The 19,060-nt window shown below is 42.3% G+C and overlaps 1 protein-coding gene across 1 annotated transcript; it reads right to left on the bottom strand.

Moving 5' to 3' along the window:
• Positions 1 to 8,698: 8,698 nt before the first annotated feature.
• LOC116782630 (regucalcin-like) lies at positions 8,699 to 18,433 on the bottom strand. Its single transcript, XM_032679445.1, has 7 exons — positions 18,298 to 18,433; positions 14,888 to 15,056; positions 14,226 to 14,408; positions 12,333 to 12,548; positions 10,746 to 10,877; positions 9,934 to 10,088; positions 8,699 to 9,148 (listed from the first exon to the last, which is right to left on the bottom strand). The coding sequence occupies exons 2-7, from the start codon at positions 15,051 to 15,053 to the stop codon at positions 9,098 to 9,100; spliced, it is 903 nt and encodes a 300-aa protein (XP_032535336.1). The 5' UTR covers positions 15,054 to 15,056; positions 18,298 to 18,433; the 3' UTR covers positions 8,699 to 9,097.
• Positions 18,434 to 19,060: the final 627 nt, after the last annotated feature.

Genomic DNA, 19,060 nt, shown 5'->3' with positions numbered 1-19,060 from the left:
TATATATATATATAAGAATGTAAAAATAAGGTAAATCTATAACACTAAATGTTAATTCCGTTTTATTTAAACAAGCATGGAGGATTTTTCAGTTCATAAAAATACAGCATAAGAATAAAATAGTAATCTAATAATATTATATTTGTCATGTACCAGCATACAGGCCAAATGTCCATAGCAGAGGCAGGTGTGGAAGTTGTTTTTTCATGTTAAATAATTACTAGTCAAAAATAATGCAAATGATAGAATGTAAAGCTTGCAAGCTGAAGTTAGGTCCTAAGCAGACTTCTTGCATGCAGTAACATAAACAAGATATATGATGTAAAACTGGGTTTTCATGAGGCATAAGGATTTTAATAGCATGAATTTAAAATTACCCCACTGTAGGTTTACCAGGGATCCACCTGTAAAGTGCCAATGGACAAGGTATTTCAAGGGAAGGCAGTAACACCTCTCAAGCAGAAGTCAATGATGAAGAGTCTTCCTTTCCTTATTATGTAAGTAGCACAAATGGGTTTTATAGCAGAGCCCAGAAGAAGCCTTATTCTCCATCAGATCATACGTAGGGCTTTGGATCATATATTAGCATTTCAGCTTTCATTTCACAAAGAAGTGTTTAGGTATGTTAAATATTTAAAAAAAAAAAATTAAAAATGTAACATGATGTAATCAATATCTTGATTTCTCTCTGCATCTTTAAAAATCTTGAAGGAATATATTTGAAAAATACAAAATGGCCCATATGTCATAATAAGGTCTTCTCTTCAGGAATGGTAAAATCAGTGTTTTTGACCATCAACTTCTATGTTTTAGATAAATTAAATGAAGAAAATTTTTAAATCCTACATACCTTTAAGGGTATAAAACTGAAGAGAATATAGCAACCTGCACCATAAAACATAGAAACTTCACCAGCTAACTCTTTACAGTAAACACTTCTTGCAGGAAACAGAACAATGGGAAGGATGCAAGAGATGACCTAGTGTTTTCCAGAAACTACTTAAACCAGCTCAAGAGTAAATAACAGGTATATACACTTGTTTTAGTGATGTAAAGATTAGTTTAGTGCCAAAGTAATAGAACGCTTCAGACTAAAATGGTTCCTCCTGTACTGAAAGCAGGAAGCCTCTCCTTGCAAGTATCATCAGGAATTCATAAGAACTTAAGTTAGCTTAGACTTAACTAAGTTAGCTGAAGATGTCTTCCATCAGTAAGGATTTCCTTCCTTTAATTGCACTGATACCTTATGCCTTGCATTATTCTTCAGTTACCTGTCATATTGTGCAGCAAAGACTGTATGTACGTTTTTAACTTCTAGGTCATGGATGCTTGGTGCTATTGATTTCTGATACTCTAATGGTCGTAATGCAGGATTAGGGTTTGTCAGAATGACTACTGAAGAATCAAAGGTTTACACATGTCTTTGCTGCATGTGTGAAAGGAGTGCACCGTAAGAATGCAGTAGGACCTATGTTATCAAGGTGAGAGTGGCTTTGCTGTCCTCATAGAGTGTCTCCTGGTCCTATTGTCAGGGGAAGTAATGGTTGTGAAACTGGTGTCTTTATATCAAATAATTAAGAAGTCCTTCTTCTCAGTTTATGAGGCCTCTTCTTTTCTCTTTGGCACACAGAATAGGTGCTGGTGAATCTCTCTCGGAACAATTTTAATTGTGAGCACAGAGCACTGCTTAATTTTGAGCCATGATTGAAGGACTCTGAAAGTCCTGAAAAGTGGTGTTATCCCATAGTAAATGATTTGGAACACCTGTAGCATATCCAGCTCCTTGCTCTTTTTGTAAAGCTCCCTGAATCACCCTAGTTCCTGAGACTGGCTTCCATCAGCTGCTGTACTCCCTCTGCACTAAGTAAAAGTGCCCATCCCCATTGCCACTACCAAAACCTCAGTAACCTTTCATTTTTTTTTTATTTATGGCTTAAACACAATAAAATAATGTCTTTCAGTGCCAAGAGTAAAAAGCAGAAGAGCAATATGGCTTTAAAGTGGCTTTAAACTGTGGGTTTAGAATAGATATTAAGAGGAAATTGTTCACAGTGAGGGTGGTGAGGCAGTGGAACAGATTGCCCAGAGAAGCTGTGGCTGCCCCATCCCTGAAAATATTCAAGGCCAGGTTGGATGAGCGTCTGAGCAACCAGATCTAGTAGAAGGTATCCCTGCCCATGGCAGGAGGTTTGAAACTAGATGGTCTTTATGGTCCTTTTCGATCCTAACCATTCTGTGAATCTATGATTCAATGTATGACTATCTACCCAGAGAATCAGCAAGCAGAATTGCCCAAAAAAGCCATGCTGATAGATAAAACAGTTAAATACAGGAAAGGAAGCATAGGAGTGAATAGCTAGAGTGTTGTAGCTTGTAGTAGCTTGTCCCTTGGATAGGTATTACAACAAAATATGTTCCTATATAATAAGGAGCAAAGTCATCCTTCTGTTCCTATACTCAGAACCACACATATTTTGCAAGTAAAGAGCTTAAGAAGCATAGTTGTTCTACAGGCAGGAAATCAAATGAAGCACAGGTCTATCAGAAATTGACAATCTTGCCCCCAGCTTCTCCTCTGTCACAAGAGCCCCAACACTTCTCGACATCCCCAATGCATCCCAATGAAACACAAGAGACAGCACTGCTGTTGTTATTCTAAACAAACATCTGCTGAGGCACCAGCCAGATCCTTCACTTTCTCTTAGCTGGATCATTAGCCTGGACCTCCTTTCTACCCAGGTGTCAGTATTCATTACAAGGGTGGTAACTTAACTGTCTTTGAAACTTCTGCTTGTCTTCCATTTGGGATTGAAGTGAGTCAACAGACGCAAAATTTAGCAGTGGCAACAGTTAGTACTTTTTTCTTTTAAAGAAGGCATAAAGTGTTCACTAGAACTCTTAAGGTTCTCCAAACACTTTTCTAATATCACAGATAACACAAACATAGAGTACACAGGTACATGCAGTTCAGAAGGAAGGAGTATTTTAGCACTGTCTAGAGACGGTTCCCCTCTGGCAATCTATCACTGGAAAATCTTGTTGTCTGGCTAGTATTAAAAATTATACCATTAAACATTTTCTTTCATTCTTTCTGACTATTCTATGTTATTCTCAGAGTTTTATCTCTGAGGCACATGAGAAAGTTTTGATGTTATATCCTCCAGCATTACTTGACTCTTTGGTACCTGATCTGGTCTTATAGTCTGAGAAAAATGAAATTTTGCATGAACAGAAACAATTTTAAGAGATCTTTGACATTCCAAGAAGATTTTAGTAGAGATGGTCAGATGCAAAGAATTCTGCTTTTGTTTTATTTGAGATTTGGGGATGGCTAAGCGTCTACCTGTTGGATCAGACTTCCTCAAGCAAATGAGTCAGCAATAGAAGGAAGAATGTGTTTTAAAGATGTACAAAAAGAGTTCCAATTTACCAAAAGTAAGCACTTAGTTATTGACATTACAAAATTTAAAAATTCATTTTAGTTAGAGTGGATCTCCCTATGGGGGCCTCCAAAAGCACCTTTCTCCTACATCTAGGAAGGGAATTTATTGATTATAAAAATTTGTTTGTTTGTTTGTTTGTTTGTTTGTTTATTTGCAGAGAGAGAGAGACTGAGGGAATCACCAGGCACCTAGGATTAAGATACAAATGCTGGAACTATATAAATGGGTCTCCATGCACTATCCTTGCTTTGGGAAAGCAGAATTAGTGAAAAGTTTTTAAGAGAAAATGAAAACAACAAGCTAGCACCATTGTGGAACAAAATAATCTTCCACTGCTTTATTTCTGAACATTCTTGTCCCTAGAGGTATCAGTAAGAAAGCAAAAAAAGAAGGTAAAATTAACACATTTCCATTTTTAAAGGCTGATAAACGAAGTCCCTACTAAAGACAACAGTATTTATACATTCTCTATCTGAGGGTTTGCAGAACTTCTCATTTCTACTCTCATCTCCATGTAAGAGAGCACCCTAAATTTTTCCTAATAAGTTCACAAAGCTTTGTGTTAATGTTATAATACAAACGAGAAAGACAACTAACATGTTAGTCTAGTTAGTGTACATGAGCAAAGAAAGGGCTGACAAAAAACCATAGTGCCTTGAGGCAATTTCTGTAGCAGAAAATAAATGCTTGGCCTGAACTCAGCTATACAGACATAATGTCAAAAATGAAGTAACTCCTGTCTTTAAGGCACATGAGAGTCACTGGAAAGCTTCCCCAGACTTCAGATTACACTGTAATTTATTTCTCAGTGATTTTATAGTGAGTAAATCACTGAACTGACAATAAGGAAATGGAGTTGGTTTCCTGTTCCTGACAGAGATTATCTGCGAGACCCCGAATCAGTCACAATGCAGTAACCAAGAGCAGCCCTGCCAAGAAAGACTTGGGGGTGCTGGTGGATGAGAGGCTGGACATGACCTGGCAATGTGTTCTCACAGCCCAGAAAGCCAGTCATGCCCTGGGCTGCATCAAAAGCAGCATGGCCAGTGGGTCAAGGAAGGGGATTCTGCCCCTCTACTCCACACTCATGAGACCCCACCTGGGGTACTGTATCCAGCTCTGGGGTCCCAGTACAGAAGGGGCACAGACCTGTTAAAGTGAGTTCAGAAGAAGGCCATGAAGATGATTAGAGGGGTGGAGCACCTCTTCTATGAGAAAAAGGTGAGAGAATTGCGATTGTTCAGCCTAGAGAAGAGAAGGCTTTGGAGTGACCTTTTGCAGCCTTTCAGTACTTGAAGGGAGCCTAAAGGAGAGCTGGGGAGGAACTTTTTACAAGGGCATATAGTGATAGGACAAGGGGGAATGGCTTTTAATTGAAATTAGATTAGATATTAGGAAAAGAATCTCGACTGTGAGGGCAGTGAAGCACTGGAACAGGTTGCCCAGAGTAAATGTAAAGTCCTGAATGTACAAGAGGGAATACTGTTTTTTATAAATTGACACAGATATCCTGTAGTGACAGCACCTCTTACGGGGAATAACAAGAGTTACAGTTATCTAGAACATCCCAGGACAGAGTACAGATAGCTGCTATTAAAAAGTCATAGGCATAAAGTTTGATAGGGAAAAAGAAGGCTATCACAACTTGTATAAGTCAAAAAGTTTTAATTCCAAATGCTGTACTATTCCACCACAGTTTGATGTATTTCAAGAACGAAGTTAACCAATGGCTGGTTTCTAACTGGGGGCTTGGAGCAAATTTTCATGCAGTCAGGTAGAGAATTTCACAACACCAGTCGGTCACCAGCATATTTTTTATATGCTTCACAAAGTGAGGACTTAACCATAGAATGGCTGAGAACATTATTAGTTTAATGTCATCTTATTCTACCTATCCTGGTAGCAACATTTTTTTACAGAAACAGGCCAGCCTATAAGAGGAAAGACATTGAACTTTGAACCTCTATTCACATGAAAATACTCTTGGAAAATGAAAAGCCACTTGCCCTATGAACAATTAACAGGATCACTGCATGACCTATGGGGTGACTTTGGTCACCAGATGGGCTTGACCATTTAAAGTCAGCTACTTTGTCTCTGCCCCCTCTCTCACTAGTGAAGAGGCCATCTTTACACTTTTTATAATGAAGTAGATAATCACAAGAAGAAATAGATAAACATCATTATAGAAAAATTATTATATCTTTTTATCTATGATTAAGAAGTATTTTTATGTCTTTGCTACCCAAAGTCCCAGGCACAACAGTACAAGCCAGTGAAGCAAACCTTACATCCCTGTATTTACCAATTCCAGACCTGTGAGAGCACATGGGATGCAGAAGCAATGTCAGCAAAGCTGTGATGTTTAACTAGTTTCTGTAACATCCAGGTTGCACTTACAAATATTTGGAGCCCCTTGGTTTAGATTGAATAGGTTTTCTCAAAGACATGTCTTTTCAGAAAGGCAAGAAAAGGCAGTCAAGTTCTTCCCAGTTGAAAGCCGATTCCAAACACAAACAAAAGCATGCAAGAGAAGTAAGATTTATCCAGCACAGTATAGGTTAAATATACATAAAACATAGTAAATACTTAGAAAAGCTTGTAAAAGGCAGGATGTACAGACCACTCCCTTAAAAGGGAAGCCAGCTCCCATCAGTCTCTGCTATCTTGTTGAATAGCTGGTTTATGTTCTGACTGTGATCCATCAGTAGGTTGCCCCTTGCCAGCATCCTCCCTGTCATGCTTCTCACCATGTAGGGCTGACCCACACCAACCAAGTACTCAGCCACCCAGTAACCACCTCAGACTCTATCCTCAGCAAGGACTATAGATACCATATATAGTATGGTATCTATACCATAGATACTGAGGACTATATGCACAAAAGGAATGAACCCAGTCCCTTCCTTCATGCTCTTGCCCTTTGCCTCAAGGCAAAGGGCCTTTACTTCGCTTTGGTTAACTGAGGCTGCAGAATAGCCCCAATATGGTTTTCATCACCACTTTTTTTTTTTTTAGAAAGTGAAATCACAAAACAGACACTTCTGAAACCTGAGGAGAAGAAAAGTAGTGAGCCCTTGGGTATCAAAGAGAAATTCATCTTCAAACCATCTGTAGCTCGAGAAGCTGCGCTACAGAGTTCCCAAAGCACTCAGACCTTGGAGTTTGAGAGCAGTACACGCTGTATCTCCCTTTAGAGATGGAGGAAGGAGTGGCTGGAAAACAGCAAACCAGCAACCCTGGCTTGCATGCTTGGGGAAGCTCTAGAAAAAAATTATGAGACTATTAAGGATTTCTCAAGTACAAATTGTTTCAAAATTATCTACTTTTCTGGCAGAGCAAAGAGCCTAGCAAATAGGCAATTTTGCAAATAATTGGGTATTTTTTATTAAACAAGGTATCTGCACTCATTTCCTACATTTTTTTTTCAAATTAAAGGTTAGGACACTTGACTTGACTCCAAACATCCTGCCTTTGCATTCTTCTCCAGATGGGGTAAACAGGAAATCTTGCATAATTGTCAAGGTTCCTCATACCAGTTTGGCATTGATGTGCTCTTATGAAGCCTCAGCAGATTGTTACTATTGGAATTATGACCAGGGAAAAAAACAATAGCCCAGATGTTGAGCAAATATAACAAGTTGAAAATTTTATTTCTCAATCAAGTTGTCTTTGTGCAGCTCTCTGGACTCATCTCTCTTCCAAGGCAAGGTAGGAGTGAGGCAGAGCAATGGGCCGAGACCCTTTATCCTGTTATACCAATTAACTGGTCAAGTAGCATAGAAGTAAAGTGCTTGTTAATGGTCTAAAGTAATCATCTAGAGTAAGTGTCTGAAAAGTACCTAATGTGGTTTTACAGTAAATTTCAGGTAACTGTTTTGAAATAAATCATTTTGGAAAATCCTGTTCAATGGCCAAGCATATTCAATAGTACTTAGTGAATGCAGCTCCCTTCTCAGACCTCTGGATCTCACATTTCTTTCTGGACTGTGACCCAGTTCAACCAGAGGGGCCAAATACAGGACATAACTTTTCCCTATCACATCCACCTTTGAAATGGCTAGGACATTTTCCTGGGATGTGTGGTTTGATCTGCCCTCTGCCTCATCAGAGCTCAGAACCAGATCTGCTTGTCAGCAGGCCAGAAGGTTACCACATAAGAGAGTTGGGCAATATGGATATTTTCAAAGAAAGAAATCAATCCAGCTTGGTTCTTTCAAAACTGCCAAGAGGGAGTTTTGAAAGAATCCCTCTCCTAACTAGGAAAGGGATTATGGTTTTGGAGAAAACAGCTAATTCTAGAGGTAAGCTGCATACAGGCCCATGTAGACTGTGTTTAACATTTCTGCACGGTTAACCATAATTCCTCTGCTCCTCCACTTACAGCTTATTGGGGGAGATCATCCTTGTGAGGCAGTGAGTACTTTCTCCCTGCTCAAAGAGTCTGAGGGCTAGCTCAAGGCTTTGAATAACAGGGATGAAAAGGTCAAATACCTCAGAGGAAGACACTGAAAGCTCTGGTCTGGTAGATGATGCATCTTATTGACTTCTTCGTAACATCATGAAGTGTCAGCATTAAGGATCTGAAAATGTATGATGTGCTGTGTACCTTTCCAGGCAGTAAGAAAAGAGCAAATTCAATGCAAAGGCTAAATTTCACTGCCTATCTGCAGGTCTCAAGCATTCTCAAATACTGAAAGGATCGCAGTGGTTCAGTGAATCCAGGATAAGGTTGGGTCATCATTTGAACAGCCTCTAAAAATACATTTTGATGTTATGCTTTCTGTAGGGGACAAAAGGGGAGGATCTGAAGGTAAAAAGGAGGAAGGTACTTGAAACAGGAGAGGAAGAGCACAAGAAGAAAGGGGAACAGGAAGGCGAAGCCATGCATGCAATAAGAAGACATGTAAAGCAAAGGGAAGTCCATGTGTATGGGTGTAAATATGACCCCTGACAGGGTAACTCTACTGAGCATCCTTTTTTGTATCCTGGTAGCTCACAGCCTGTTTGTGCACTGACTGTGTATGGTCAGTCAGTGTTTTCATGGTAATATCTGAATGCAGAGAAAAAAACATCTGTAAGCATTCTTTTAAATATAGTTGCATAGTTGATTTTCAGCAGCCTAAATGGTGTCTTAGAGGACAGCCTGGAAAAAGGCTAACAAGGATCTAAAAATAGAACCTGGATACTACAGAAAGGTCTGATCATCAAAAAAAAAACCTCAGGGGGAGTCTCACAGCAAAAGAACAGTCCAGTTCAAGTCACCACTCTTAAAATGTTTATTAAAATCTGCCATATCATTGCTGGTACATCACTGTAACATGAGGAGTCAGATTCTGCTTCCGAACTGCATAGACTTGAAAATCCAGAGCTAGTCGTCAGAAAGTTCAACAAAACTGCGCTTCTGCATTAAGAGGTTCATGGTAAGTCACAAAAGCTATCAAGCTGTAACACAGATTAACTTTACCTCTCTAACCTATTGCATCAAGCCATGGGCCCACAGAAGAAGAAATATCTTCAATTCCAAACAAGCACACTCCCAAATGTGGGCTTACAAATCCTCACACAGATAAATTCTGTAGTTCATTTGACTTCTCCTGGTCAGAGTTACTACAAGATGCAAGCATTTCGTCTTTGCTATTTAGTGTCAATGGTCAAGCAGCATAGAAATTCTGTGGAATCCCTTTCACACCCAGGCCTGTTATCTGTTAAAAAAAAATAAATATATAAGAAAGAAAGAAAGAATGAAAGAAAAATAAATAAAGAGAAAAAAGAAAGAGAAAAAAGAAAAATAAAGAAAGAGAGAAAGAGAGAAAGAAAGAAAAAAAGAAGGAAAAAGAAAGGAAGAAAGAAAGAAAGAGAGAAAGAAAGAGAGAAAGAAAGAGAGAAAGAGAGAGAGAGAAAGAAAGAAAGAAAGAAAGAAAGAAAGAAAGAAAGAAAGAAAGAAAGAAAGAAAGAAAAAAGAAAGAAAAGAAAGAAAGAAAAAAAGAAAGAAAAGAAAGAAAGAAAGAAAAAGAAAGAGAAAGAAAAAGAAAGAAAGAAAGAAAGAAAGAAAGAAAGAAAGAAAGAAAGAAAGAAAGAAAGAAAGAAAGAAAGAAAAAGAAAGAAAGAAAGAAAGAAAGGAAACAGATAAATCTCCGAGTATAATGAAAACATTCAAATGTTGTAGAACAAATATTATAGCAACCAACTCCTACGTGTAGGGTCCCCTGCTTCAAAAGGAGCCCAAAAAGAGTAATTGCACGGAGTTTTTTCAAATTCCTTAAAGTTAAAATCACTAAGATTATCAAGCACCACTCAATAATTTTGCTAATTTAAATATTATCTGCAGCCCTTATATGTGGTCCTTATTTCCAAAACAAGTCATAGTAATTTTTAATATGCTTTGCCAATTCAAGACAAATGTGAGCTTGGTGAACACCAACACACTCTTAGAATATGAGGTTTGGCTGGTCTGATGTATAGAAAGAAAGAAATAAAATCTGCTCACCTTGAAAATCTCTCCTGCATGAGGTTCCTTAGCTAAGGTGGCCTCGTCCAGTCCATCATATGCAGAAGTCACGTACATTTCTGAGTAGTCTTTTCCACCAAAGCAGCAAGAGGTGATCCTTGGAGTAGGCAGCCTCACAGTCTGAATTCTTTTTCCTGGGAAAAACATACAATTGTTTTCTAATGTCCATTTTCTAGGAAGCATGTAATTATGAATGTACTATGAATGTAATTATGAATGTACTGTGCATGGCACAGATGTGGGACTTACCCAGAAGGCATCTCCCCTTCAGACAGAAAACATATTCTAAAGGATAGTTTGTGGGGATATCACATTCATTCATCTGCCTCATCCCTAACTAAATTTCAGGCTCTCCCCCATATCTGTGAAGCTTCACTTCCATTTCTTAAAATGCAGCAATACAGTATGTGAGGCCAGGAAGGGCAGGAACACATGATCTAGGATGGCCATCATTCATTCCTTAACAGCATTTCCTAGTTAAACATTCAGTTAAACACCACTAAGATTTTTTTTTTAATTGCAGTAGATATACAGTACACTTTTTTTTTAGCGATATTATTAAGAACAGTGTGTGCTGCATCAGCAAACCATGGGAGCAGGGGTACCTGGCACTGGGAGGCAGCACAGGGAGCTGCAGTGTTCACATGATCGGGGACTGAACCAGGAATGTTCTTGGCAACCCATGGGGCAGAAATGGGCAACAAATTACACCTTCTTATCTCGCCTCCAAACCATTCTTCCTGGCTGCCATTCCTCTCATGTCCATATGCACATGCTGGTGGAAGTCTTACCGGTCTCTGGGTCTATACGAATTACTCTGCTGCCATCAATACAGGCCACCCAGAGCTTCCCTTCTGCATCTATGCACATCCCATCAGGCATTTGCTCCTCCTTTTCTAGATGGTACAAAAGTTTGGGGCAGGCTGTGGGAAGAGATACAAAGCCGGTGTTATGTGGGCTGCTACTGATTCTGTATCAGATTCCAGTCTAACATCTTCCATGCTCTTGCAAACAGCTAAGTTCATTTTCCATGAGAAAGACATTCTGCAAACTGTACATCACATATGCATTTTGCAGACTGTTAGAAGCCAGACTTAGCCTTTCTTAGGCAGAAACAAGCCCCCAGCAAAGCCATTGCAGTTTGGGATTGTACTGAATTAGGGCTCCTATTATTTTACCAAGAGAAGAACAAAATGCCCCCATCTCCCTTGTTAACCCACTTGCTACCTGCCACAACACGACTGCTGCCAGTGCAATAATTTTTCCTGGACTTTCATTGGTCATGGCAGCCTGGATATGTCACATAAATAATGACACGTGTGATAAGCCATTGGTCCCAGCTGCAGATCAAGAACTTCACTTTTTAATGGCGAACCAAGCAACCAGTTTTGATTAAGACTGGATGCCAACTGCTAGTGGTCTAGGATGCAGTGCGGATGGATTGGAGGGCACGCGCATGGTCCGTGGAGCAGGGCCCATGGGCAGTGGACCAACTGCACTGACCCAGCACCTTCCGGCTATTACCACCCAAAAAGAGACAGTCGCAAGCCTAGCTAAGGCTAGGAAGCTCAAGCACATTACATTTTTGTATTTTCAGCAGGGAAAGTTGCATAAAATCTTCTTTAGAAATCTTATATCTTAAAAATCTGTAGGAATAGATGTTCTCGGCAAAGTGAAATCTGAGTGAATGTAGTTATTTCGTGTAATTTTAAGCAGTGATTACACAAAGTCCACACTCATTAGAGTACAAAGGTGGTTCAGCCTTTTAAATTCATATGGAGTATATCAGGCTGATACTGCACGGAAATATTTCACAGAGTTTTGAAATGAAGTTATATCCATTATTCTTGCACCTAAATTTTCCTTTTTGTGGATATAACAAAAAATGTTTAACCAGAAAGTGAATTTAAGTGAAATTTGTCAACATCTGAAGGCAATTTTTATTTCAGAATTGGGAAATCTCAGTCGCAATGATAACTTGATCCTCCAAATACCTTTCTGCGACATATATGCATGCACAGTCTCCATCTATATTTATGGAGCTAGTACAACCAAAGTGTTCCAGTAGATGGCACTCAAGAGTAAATAGCATCCTGCAAACCCTCTCATTCCGGAGTATAAATGGCTTGCTCCCTAGAACTCCTTGAATGGGTCTAAATATGAGCCATCTCTCCAGATGAAAGTAAGCTGAAGGACTGTCAAAAGTTTGTTAACCAAATACACCTGATAAGTAGCTAAATTTGAGAAACACCACAGTCAGCCTAGTGAGAAGTTGTAAGCAGAAGATATGAGATCTGTCAAATAAATAACCACATCTCACAGGCCCAGGTCTTGCTGCAGAAAGAGCAATAGAGCAATAGAGCAAAAAGCATGTGTACCAATCTTTCCAGTGTGCACATCATAGCTGAAGGCATGGACAGCATATGTCAGGCTGTCAATGTGAAAAAAGGTCCTGTGATCCAGGGACCAATCCAGACCATTGGAGATGTCCACCTGGTCTAACTGTTTTATTACGGAATGGTCAGGGAAAAGGGTATAGAGAGCCCCCTGCCGCCTCGCTCGGACGCCTGGTGCTGTCTCTTCAGCCATCGTACCTGAAATGGAAATGGGAGCACAGTTAGAAGAAAGCAGAAGCTTGTTCATCGTGTTTAATCAAAACACTCCTCTGACTGTTACCAAGAGGTCCTAGGGAGAATCACAGCATTGTAATTTTTTTTTTCTTCCTAAAAAGAAAATATTTTTAGGAAGAAATCCTTTGCTGTGAGGGTGGTGAGACACTGGAAGAGGTTGACCAGAGAAGGTGTGGATTCCCCATGCCTGGCAGTGTTCAAGGTCAGGTTAGATGGGGCTTTGAGCAGCCTGGTCTAGTAGAAGGTGTCCCTGCCCATGGCAGGGAGGTTGGAACTAGGTGGTCTTTATGGAATTAAATGGTCTTTAAGATCCTGTTTAACCCAAACCATTACATGATTCTACAATTTTACAGTTCTATGATGAAGGGTCTAACCAGGCCCTGAGAGATTGATGAGAAGGAGGAAAAGGAACATATCAGAAGCAAATGCCTCCCACAGAGCTGATCCTGGCCAGTGAAAGGGTGAGTTTCTGCACTGCCATAAGGTTTAAGTCACAGACACCAAAGACCAAAAGGAGCACCATGACATACCAGGGGTTCAGGTTCTGCTCACAGTAAAAGCTAAGATGCAGGCAAGCATCATGTACTCTTTTTGTTGTTGCTCTTTGTAGGCCACTTTCATCATTTAAATTGTCTGTGATCATAAAATACAGGTGTACACCATGTGCCTGAAAGCGATGTCCAAGCACTCCTTGAACTCTGGCAGGCTTGGGACCATGACCACTGGGGACCCTGTTCCAGTGCTTTACCATCCTCTGAGTTAAAGATGCTTTTTGTAATACCCAACCTAAACCTCTCTCCTGCCTTCAGGAGGCTGAGGATCTCTCCCCACATCCGTGTTTCCCACAGGCTAACTTGGAGAGGCTGCATGTGAAGGATGCAAACTGCAGCTCATGTTCTGTTCTAGAATCACAGAATATGCTGTTGGAAGGACCATCCACAAGGACCATCGAGTCCAACTCCTGGTCCTGCACAGGACCATCCCCCAGAATCACACCATGTGCCTGAGAGTGTCATTCAAATACTTCTTGAACTCTGTCAGGCTTGGTGCTGTGACTACTTCCCTGGGGAGCCTGTTCCAGTGCCCAACCACCCTCTGGGTGAAGAACCCTTTTCTAATATCCAGCCTAAACCTCTTCTGACACAGCTTCAGGCCGTTCCCTTGTATTCTGTCACTGGTCATTGCAGAGAAGAGATCAGTGTCTGCCCCTCCTCTTCCTCTCACAAGGAAGTTGTAGACTGCAGTGAGGTCTCCCCTCAGACTCCTCTTCTCCAGGCTGAAGCTGCATCCCTCTCTATACCACCAGAAAACTTCCCGCCTACATGAGCCTTTCACTGGCTTTTCACCTTCCATGGAGGCAGGTGTTTGACAAACATCATCCACCAAGTAGCAGAGCCTTCCTGTTGGATGGCTCTTGCCAACAGCCTCTCTCCTCATCTAGGTCAGAGAATGCTGGGTCCCTTGTCCTCCTTCATTGGGCAGTAACTGAGCAGAGCATTCGCAAAATGGCTCATGCTGGTGACAGTGGGTTTTGTAGGGAACTCAACTGAGGAATCAATAACAAAGAATAAAATGCATTATATAAAATACGCTGTAATAAGTTTCCCTTTGCTCTGGGGGAAATTTCTGCCAGGAACTTACCAGCAAAAAACCTCCCCTTTGGATCCACTTTCCCATCATTGAACCTGTTGTTGGGTTTATCCTGCTCGAGCTCAAGGATGGTGGTGACTGCCTGGGTGTCCCAGTCCAGAAAGGCAAACCTGGTTCCCAGGGCAATAACGTAGCCCCCACACTGCCGCAGTGCCACCGAGCCGACACGGGCATCTGTGGATGAGAGGGAGCAGAAGATGACAGGTAGCTCTGAGGCCATCAGTCAGCACTCACTAAGGGTATCTGGGCTTCACTGGGACATCCCTGACCTGGGAAAGGCTGAGCTGATGCTAAGATCCTTCTCCCCTGGGATCATTAGCACATCTCACTAGCTCTGTGTTCCAAAGATTTTCCCACTTTCTGGGCAGATACAGTCATTAGGACTGTATGTCTGGCTCTGCAGGTCCCAAATGAAACACGCATTCCCATTTAGGCTTATCAAGGGCAACATGCACATGGTCCTCCACACCTGAGCACACTCCCCTCTGCTCAGCTGGCTTGGGCCACACCATGCTCAGCAACACGCTGTGGGAGGACAGGGCATGTGGCCCCATGGAAAGTAAGGGACACCACCATGCTGCAGGACTCCTAGCAGGAGGGATGGATGGGGCAGACAGAGTCACTCCCAGAATGAAGCGAGTACAGACTCTTACCCACAGACACGCTCTGCACCTCATTGGTGATTGGGCTCCAGCGGCAAACTTTCTGTGAGTTAATGTCTACATAGACAAGTGCATTCTCCCTTTCTTCCCAGACCGGGCACTCTCCCATCCGGTTCTTCTCCTTCACAACAGATTCGATTTTGATGGAGGAGGACATGGTCTGAGGGGAAGAGAGTTAATAATGGATTTAATGAAAAGCTGTCATGTTTATGCCTACGATGCTTAAAAGCAGAGTTTGTAAATGGCAAAGTACTCCAAATCCCACATGACAGAGTAATTTAGGAGGTTCCTATGGCATTTCCATGGCCTCATGGCTGGAAATGAGCTTAAGACACCAATGCTTCTCCTTAGCAAAACTTTCCTAAACCACAGCTGCTGATGAGGCACCTGCCTCCAGGGAAGGGAGTGCTGGGCCATGGCCCTGAGCTGGCACCCAGCTGTTGTCTGGGGATCAGTGATCCCAAGGGTCCCCCAGACCATGGGAGGCAGCACAAATGAGTCGGAAGTCTTTTTGTGAGAAAACAAGGCTCTGCCTTACCAACGCAGATGCACTGGCTTTTTCCACGGGAAGACATATATGTACCCATAATACCGACTGCTGTCTGCCACCAAGGCCAGACCACGTGCCTGTTCCCACACCAAGTCAATGTGAATATGCAAACACTGAGGAAGGCTCCTGCCTTTGAAATCCTACTGTTTTGCTTTCCCTCTAAGCATTTCATCTTCATCAGCCCCCTCACCACTCCCGCTTCATCTCCAACCCCTGCCACAGACTCTGAATTTCACCCCATGCCAGGCTGCGGGATGTAATTACCCCCGTTGCTGCTTTGGGGGCAAAGACACCAGTGAACCTCCCATTCCATGCATCTGATTCTGCCAGGAGTTGTTCATGCCCTAACTACCCCATCCTCCTGTCCCCATTGCAGCAGGGTACCCACAGGGACACCACTCAATCAGCCACAGCCCTGGCATGGGGTGCACAATCCGTCAGGTTTGTGTCCAGAGCCCACTGATGCCCTCCAAAATAGGGATCCTGGGTTTGCCCTGCCCTTGCTGTGGAGTGGGATGTGAGCAATATCCTCCACCATTCAGCTCTTACAAAAGAAAGAGGCCCACTCGTTGCCTCAGTCACCGCTAATGCTAATGGAGCCACATCCCAGCAGCACCCACCAGCCTCAGCACATTTTTTCCAGAGATTGGGGAGGTATTTCTTGGGAGGTAGCCAATCCCTGACATAACATTAGTCCTAGGGATTACTGTATTCAAGCAGGCATTGTTTCCTAGTAGGTGAGCTGGTGATAAGGTTTACAGATAATTAATTAGCACTAATGCACTTCAAAATACGTAGGAAGAGCCAGTCAATCACTATGAGTGGAAATACCAGGGCTGGGGCACAGGATCTTTCCTGAAATGAGTCACACCACCAAGGTAAGGTTCAAATGACCCACCTATCAACTATATCCCCCTCTCTTCCAAAAAAACTGGCCACAAGAGTCTGGGCAGCAAGCTACTCCACATAGGCAAACAGCATCAGTCTAAACTGTAGATGAGGATACATAATAAGATGCCAGGTTTTAACCTCCTTAAACCTGTTAAACCATGCTCAAGCTGGTGGAGTGAGTTTCTCTTCGGTTAAAGCTTTGTGTCATGTGGCTGCCATATGTGGGACCCGAGGCTAGGAGACACAATGCTGACTTTATTATATCATGGCCTGGAAAACACAGAGTTGCTCTCATCCCTGTGGGAAAATGGCATTCAGCAGCAGCCCGGCAGCAGTGCAGTTCCTGCAGAGGCAGAAAGCCTCCAGATTGCAGCAGCCAGTGTGTATTTGTCTTGGCCATTGTTTCACTGACCCAACCAAGCCTTATTAAAGCTTTCTTTTCTCACCAGCTCCTGTTTCATTTACATCCTTCTTCTCCAGCTTCCGTAACACCAAAATAGGGGCCTGGTAGATAAGCTGTGGTGAAACACTGATTCACAGCCTGTCCCACATGCCACATGAGGAGTACGCAATCACACTATTGCCAACTGTTTCACAAGGCACAGTCAGGGGAGAAACCAACCTACCTGCACCAGCTGCCCACTCACCCCTCTCATGTCCCCCAAGCAATGCTGTGGAGACCTGCCCTGTCCCACAGAGCCTCAATGTGTGTCCTCCTTCCCCATCTGCACATCCAGCCTCAGCATCTATCCCCTTTGCCGAGGAAATAGCTCCTGCATGTTATTTCAGCTGTGGAGTTTTTCATACTGCTGAATATTTTGGTTCAAATCATCATCAGCCCTCCCCTTTTTTAAGAAGAGGGCAATTGGAAGGGAAGACTTGTGCTTTGCTGGCTGAGCTTTCACTAGTTTTTACAAGCAGATGAAAATGGAGGTTTTTAACAGGAAGGGTCGTCATACCATAAGAGGCAGCACTGCCCTCCAGAAGAGTCCCCACAAACTGGCAGCCCTGGTCTCATCCTATCTGTGTCCCCCTTCCACCTAGTGGTACACCTCCTGTCGAACCCTCCCTGTCAGCACCCTATGGAACTTTGCAGCAGAAGCGGCAGCATTTCACCAAATACATCATCTCAGAGGGAAAAATGAGGTAACGACCCCAAAACCCCTGGTTCAAAACATCCCAGTGTAATCACTCCCCAGGCATCCTGCCACCTGGCACCTTCTTCTGTGGCACCTCACACTCTGCTTGGCACAACATTAACCCATCAGAGATGAGCATGCAAGGAAAGACAAGAGAAATTCCAATCAAAAAGGATCAAATCCCACCATATTCTCCAGAAACAAAATCCCTGCAGAAAAACATGTCACATTCACCCTGCCTATATCCTCTCTCCAATATTTTGTTGGCTTTCCAGCCTCCTGGACTCATGCCTAAACCCCTTATGGAGACTAAGGGGCTGACGGGTGTCACTGAAACATTTTCCAAGTTAAACTGTTTAAAGTTACCAGAATTTGGAGACCACAAGAAAAATTTCCTGTTAGAAATGAAAAACTAATGTAAAAACATCCTGTCTGCTCTACAAACTAAATCCTCTCTCTGGTAGCTATTTGAAAATAGCCTTTCTAACCTCAGTCCACATCTCTTTTCAAATGATCTGGACAAAAATTGGTCATTTCAGTACCCCCCAAAAAGATATAGGTAAAGTACAAATTAATGACTGGCCTTAAAACATTTCTGTTTGCCTCCCGCTCTTCCCCCCATGCAAACACACATTTCATTTTTCATGTCAAGCTGAAGTTTGAATAAGCAGGCAGACAGCTAAAACTTTTAATATACAAACAATTATCTGCATAAACCAAAGAATTTTAAGAACCCTTTTCCCCTCAGTCAGACAGATGAATATTTTTACCAAGCTGGAGGACACCTATGCGAAACTCTGCAGTTCATCACATCAACGCACCTGCTGAGGACAATATTGCAAGACCTGAGTTGGTGACTCTTTTCCAGCACTGGTCCAATGAAACTGGCTGCTGTTTTCAGCGACGGTTAAAAATGTGCAACAGTTGATGTTATCTGCATGGAGCAGGTAACCTTTTACATTTTGTATTCAGTCAGCAGTCACATGAATGATGAGGCAGGGACCAAAGCCCTTCTGAATGGTCTGGTTTGCAGTGCCAGCAGCAGGACATGTGATAGGAAAAAATCCTTGCTCAGTATTTTTCTCATGTCAGGAGAGCAAGAGAGGAAAACTGAGGCATTGCACCATTCAGTTGCCCCAAGGGCTAGCCCAGTCTTCCCAAATTTAGGGTGATAAAAGGGAAGGTTAACGAAAGATGCAGGGGAGGGTTTTGTAGTACTCTGAGCGATAAAGAAAAAAATATTCTTGTGATTAGGGCTTATTAGCATCATTGAGACTTGGCTCCTACTCCCATCTGTGCCACAATCTTGTGTGTGAAGTCACCTGCTCTCGTTGCAGGGCTCCTCACCTTGAACATGCAAAGGCTGATCTCACAACAGCAAAGAGCTTCAAACTACTGCCTGTAGCACACACACGGAAGGACTTTTACCAGGGAGCCTCAGCGAATGCCATGGATGCTGCAGAATGGCAATGCCTTGTTTGCCTTTCCAGAAGTTGGTCACTTTAGGAGGAGACACATCTCAAAGACTTTGTGGATGTTGTTGATGAGTGGTGCAACCCTGTAGTAACAGGTGCATATATTTGC

The sequence above is a fragment of the Chiroxiphia lanceolata genome, chromosome 2, assembly GCF_009829145.1.
Source record: "Chiroxiphia lanceolata isolate bChiLan1 chromosome 2, bChiLan1.pri, whole genome shotgun sequence".
Taxonomy (NCBI): domain Eukaryota; kingdom Metazoa; phylum Chordata; class Aves; order Passeriformes; family Pipridae; genus Chiroxiphia; species Chiroxiphia lanceolata.
Note: the sequence above shows the minus strand (reverse complement) of the source record. Positions and strands in the feature narration are given on the sequence as shown.